At 36.3% G+C, this 5697-nt stretch overlaps 1 protein-coding gene across 1 annotated transcript; it reads left to right on the forward strand.

The window, feature by feature from the left end:
* Nucleotides 1–2364: 2364 nt before the first annotated feature.
* Nucleotides 2365–4959, forward strand: LOC138793578 (homeobox protein Hox-D3-like). The gene is made up of 2 exons (XM_069972202.1): nt 2365–2956; nt 3790–4959. The coding sequence occupies exons 1-2, from the start codon at nt 2518–2520 to the stop codon at nt 4521–4523; spliced, it is 1173 nt and encodes a 390-aa protein (XP_069828303.1). The 5' UTR covers nt 2365–2517; the 3' UTR covers nt 4524–4959.
* The last annotated feature ends 738 nt before the right edge of the window (nt 4960–5697 follow it).

A 5697-nucleotide genomic window follows, 5' to 3' on the forward strand; every position in this document is an offset into this window, starting at 1 on the left:
ATGGAACGCTTAGATCATTTCCCACATGTGTGCAGAAGGATAACAGCGTTATACACTAATATTATAACAGCATTTATTTATGTATTTGTTCACTAAGTGTGTTTTTAATTTAGTTGATTCCGGAGCTTTGTTTAATGAAGTGTATTTTTTTTATTTGTAAAGAAAACTATTATAAATAAACAAAAAACACAAACAAATAATAGATTGACAAATCAAGTAGAAAATGTATAGATAGTTCATAATAATGTAAACAAACAATAAATAAAAAAATAAATACAAGAAGATAGATGACGTCATCAAACCCCTATTTTTACCCTATAGAAAGTACACTGGTATTTTTTAAAAGTGTTTGAAGTTGGATTATTTCTTATAAATGATTATAAACCAGGCTTACAAAATAATGGTGGCATGATATACAGAAAACATGCACTAGATGTCATTAGGAAGAAAATACCTACATTTTGCGAACTCCAATCTTCTCCCCCTTTCTCACCCTCTGTCTTGCTTATGTCTTTCCCCACCCTGGGATCTCTTAAAGTAACAGCCTTCAGACTGTAGAAGCAGAAAAATATGCAAGACCTACTACAGAGGGTGGTGTTTTAAGAAAAGCTTAATGTTGTCTTCATTTCCAGCGCTCCTTTACTACAAAGAGTCACTTGGAAAAAAATATAGGAAAAAAGATATAGGTACATCCTATAGATAAACTGCATAAAGCCAGATGCAAAATACATAGGAATTAAAACTAAATAACTGTGAAATTAGATACAAATCTCTTCACTCCCAACAAAGTTCCATTGATCGATTGCAATAATCGTAAATTAATGGCAAAACTATAAATCAAGAGGTATACTGATCATTCACAGAACAAACGAAAAAACTTAACTAGGAAATAGTTAATATAAGTTTGTGAATAGAACAATTACACTCACAATTTGTTAGTATTAATGCACAGATAGATAGATAGATAGATAGATAGATAGATAGATAGATAGTAGATGACAGACACATTAAAGGAACCCCAGCTCTGGATTCCTCTTATCCTTGCTCTCTATCTCTCTACTATCTTTCCATGCATTGCTAACTAGATTGTGCTGTTGGTCAGACACATGGAAACACACAAGCAACTATAGTCTCTTAGATATAAGCAGTCATCTCATTACTGTTAATCATTTTTATAATTTCCTATGGCACTTCCACTACATAAATCCAGCTGTCATAGATTTCATCTGTCATCTTACAGTTTAAACAACAATCCTGGGTTTAGCTGGTGGTCATATATTTTATAAATAAATCTGTATTTATATAGCTAAAAAGATTATTAGATAGATAGTGAGGTAGATAGATATATAGACAGACAGCAGAGTTAAGGAAGTTATAATGTCACAAAGTTCATCCAGAGTTGTTAGCAGACTTTGAAAACTTTAAAAAGTTTTTGGTGCACGTTACTTTTTTTTATATTATTATGTATTAATTGCATTAAGTGACATCTAGTTGATTAAATAACGGCTGGTATCCTATGGGAAGCTGAGATCATTTACCATTTCCAACTTGTGTGCAATAGGGTAACACTGTTATACATGAATACTGTATATTAGGGCATTTATTTATGGATTCCTTCACTGAGTGTGTTTTTAATTTAGTTGATGTTTCCAGAGCTTTGTTGAATCGTTACATTTTTTGCTAATAATTATCTATTTCTTCTATTTGTAGAGAGAATTCTCATAAATCAAACTAAAAAACCCCTCAAATAATAGATTGACAAATCAAAAAAGAAAATGTATAGATAATTGACAATAACATAAAAAAATAAAGACAAGATAGATGGAAAAATAGATAGATAGATAGATAGATAGATAGATAGATAGATAGATGATCAAACCCCTGTTTGATTATCTAAAGTGTTTAAAGTTGGTTTACTGCTTATAAATGATTACAGACCAGGAATAAACAATAAAAATCAAAAATTCTGTCTCTCTCTCTCTCTATATATATATTATGCACTAAATGTCATGAGGAAGAAAATACCTACATTTTGCATAGTCCAATCTCTCCCCCTTTCTCACTCTCTGTCTTGCTTTTGTCTCCCCACCCTGGGATCACTTAAAGCGGCAGCCTTCAGCCTGTAGAAGCAGGAAAATATGCAAGATCTACTACAGAGGGTGGTGTTTTAAGAAAAACTTAATGTTGTCTTCATTTCCAGAGCTCCTTTCCTACAAAGAGTCACTTGGAAAAAAATCACATTATTTAAAGTAGCCAAACTTTACTCGTAGGTGACGTCAGAAGGTGGTTCTAAAGATTACATTTGGAATTCTGATGATTGTGTTTGCTTTCTGTGTATCAGCAGGTCTGAACATTTGGAGTGGAAGAAGACCTGGTTTGATAAAGAACTATGATGGTGGAGCACTATCTATAGATCAGGCTCAGGATTGTTGACAAGGGTCACTTGAATGTGATCGCTGATAACCTGGTCACACTCTGGTCACATTTGTTTTACAAAGACTGAACAGGACAGAGAGAATGCAAAAGTCACTTTACTACGATAACTCAGGGTCTTTTGCAGGCTGTGGCTTCCAAGACACCAGTACAATGAACTATCTTGGGCAACAGCCTTATGGCACAGAAAACGACTATGAATCTTCCTACTGCTTGCAGCCGGGAACCAATTCTAGCTCCACTAGCAATAAAAACGAGCACTCTATGAAGAGCATTAACTTTCACCTGTCTGATGTCTCAGAACAAGCCCAGAAACCTAAGTCACCCAACTCAGCGTCCCCTAACCCCAAGTCAGCTGCCACTCAGAATTGCCCCTCCCAAACCAGTGTTGGAACAGAGCCTGCTGAAGTCACTGGCACCAAGAAAAGCAGCAAGAACAACAACGTACCCAAACAGATCTTCCCTTGGATGAAAGAAACACGTCAGAACGCCAAACAGAAGAAGCAGACCCCTCCCCCAACAGGTAACACTATGTGACACCCCCATCCTTTAGAGACACTTTATGCTGTATGTAATGGGCATGTACACTGAATGGGCACAAGTTACTTACCATCAATAGTTTAATGTTTGAGATCTGTAAATCTGTCTATCTAGATGATTATCTATCTATCTTGATCTATTTATCAATCTATACATTTATCAATATATATATCTTTCTAATAAAGTAAAAGAAAAGAGGTGAAGCACTCACAAATAAATTGAATTTGGTGCAAGGGATGGACACTCTGTGACCAATGGTGTAGATATCCAGACAATCTATCTATCTATCTATCTATCTATCTATCTATCTATCTATCTATCTATCTATCTATCTATCTATCCCTTTATTATCTGTCTATCCATTCCTTTATTATCTATCGCCTATCTAATCTATCTATCCATCTATGTATCTATCTATCTATCTATCTATCTATCTATCTATCTATCTATCTATCTATCTATCTATCTATCTATCTTCTTACTAATCTCATAACTATAGGATTCTTTCCCAAATGTAAATTCTCCACTAAACAACTGGTAGGTTCTGCTGGGGTTAGGTGCAACTATGTAGAGGGTTGAGTTCTTTGCATTTTCTCTCCAGTGTAGATTAGCATGGATGTGGCTGATAACAGATTACAATACCCCTCACTAATATATATATATATATATATATATATATATATATATATATATATATATTTGTGTGTGTGTGTGTGTGTGTATTTTGCTACAGGCTTTATTGATAGACATTTTCATGTTTCCATAATTACTTTCGCACAATAATATTTTTTTCTTTTTCCTTTCTTTTCTCTCCAGAAGACGACAACTCACTGGATAACAGTTTTATAAGTTCTGCATCCAAAAGGGCCAGGACTGCTTATACAAATTCCCAGCTGGTGGAGTTAGAGAAGGAATTCCATTTTAATCGTTATCTTTGCCGTCCAAGAAGGCTGGAAATGGCCAAATTGCTTAATTTATCGGAGAGACAAATTAAGATCTGGTTCCAGAACAGGAGGATGAAGTACAAGAAGGACCACAAGGGGAAAGGTGGGGGTGTATCTCCTGGAGGACAGTCTCCCAGCAGAAGCCCTTCACTGATACCTTACTCCAACCCTCTCTCCTTGGATGATGACAGTGGTTATGAAGTGCCCATGGCTAATGAGTTCAACAAGAGTCCTAGTAACATGTATGGTTTAACTGCTTATTCTGCACCTCTGTATGACAACCCTCCAGCTCAAAAAGGATATAACCAGCCCCTGACCTCCGATTATGACCACCCTTCAATGCATGGAGATGCAGGCTATGACAACCCTGGATTACAGGAAAGCCAGAGTTACATTGGAGGGAATTACCTGGAGAATGGGTCTGGAAGCTGCTCAATGTTCAATATGCCCCATCCTTCTTCAGATAGCATTCACTACAGCTGTGCTGCACAGACACCAAGCAAACACCATCTGGGGCCCTGTGACCCACATCCCACCTACACAGACTTAAGCATACATCCTGTGCCTCAGGGTTCCCAGGAGCCTCCAGTGCTGACACATCTGTAGAATTGTCTACCCTTTGAAACATAAAGGCAATTTAGCCTGGCCCATTATGTCATTAAAAACATGTAAACCCACCACCAACATTATGCCTCGACCCCCTTACATCTCTTATGTATTTATTAAACTATGCACAATACAGGGACTATGCATGAAGAGCAATGCCACATAAGCAACCAATTAGACAAAACGCCCCTACCCTCTCTGTAGTGTAAACTCTTATGGCTGGGCAGAAACACTGGGGATGGAAGGTCATAGCCTATACATGCTGGAATGTCACTCTTTATGGATAGACTGTAGTAGTTCTTGGAGGTCCCCTTAAATTAGTTCTATTTTAAACTGTATTTATGTAAGATTGACTTCCAGGTTTTTTGTAATTTCTCTAAATCTTTTTTAGTAGAATCAATAAAGAAAAAAAAAATCCTATATTTATAATGCGTTGAATGAGTTAAATATTTTTGTCTATTTTTGTTGGTTTGTTTTATACTTGTCTCATTTTTAATTTATTATTAGAAAAGCGAAACTAGATTTTTTTTCTTTCATTTAAAAAAAGGGAATCCGGAATCGATTTATCTCAGTTTGTCCGTATTTTAGTAGAATTTAAATAACCATTTGATAAAATAAATAAATAAAAAATGAATAAACTATGTTCATTGTCTTTATTTTTAGTACTTTGTGTAAGGACAAAGAGATTTTGGAAGTTGCTGAAATCAGTTTGTCTGTGTGTGTGTTTTTTCCCTGCTAGGGGTTGGATTTCACCCCTAATTCACCCCCATTAATCATCTGGACAGGGACAGTTCACATGGCCCCCTAAAGCCTTTTCATGTTAAGTTAGTATTCAGCCCTGGTACAATCTTGCTTGATCAGCTTCTGTAGTGTTTTCTGCTAAACTTTACATTCTCCTGGATACCAGCTTTGGGTTTTCTCTGGTTCTGTTGGTTCTGGCTAGACAGGAAATACTTTGGTGTAGATTTTGTTAGCAGAACATTGGCAGGCCATGCAGCAATTCCCCTATCCTGGCTGGTAAATATTCACTATTCCCTTAGGTCCCCCAGCGGCACAATAACGGGGTATTCTCGCCCCTGTGAACTGGCAGGACAAAGGAACTTTTAATAGTATGAAATAAATTAATGCAGTTTAAAGTACCTCCCCCTTAGGGCATATAATGCCAGTAGCCCCT

The sequence above is a fragment of the Dendropsophus ebraccatus genome, chromosome 5 (genome assembly GCF_027789765.1).
Source record: "Dendropsophus ebraccatus isolate aDenEbr1 chromosome 5, aDenEbr1.pat, whole genome shotgun sequence".
Lineage (NCBI taxonomy): Eukaryota > Metazoa > Chordata > Amphibia > Anura > Hylidae > Dendropsophus > Dendropsophus ebraccatus.

What these genes read in the sequence shown, in the direction of transcription:
- LOC138793578 (XM_069972202.1), top strand. Translation starts at nt 2,518, where the DNA reads ATGCAAAAGTCACTTTACTACGATAACTCAGGGTCTTTTGCAGGCTGT. An exon ending in GCAGACCCCTCCCCCAACAG is followed by an intron (nt 2,957 to 3,789) that starts GTAACACTATGT and finishes TTTTCTCTCCAG; the next exon opens with AAGACGACAACTCACTGGAT.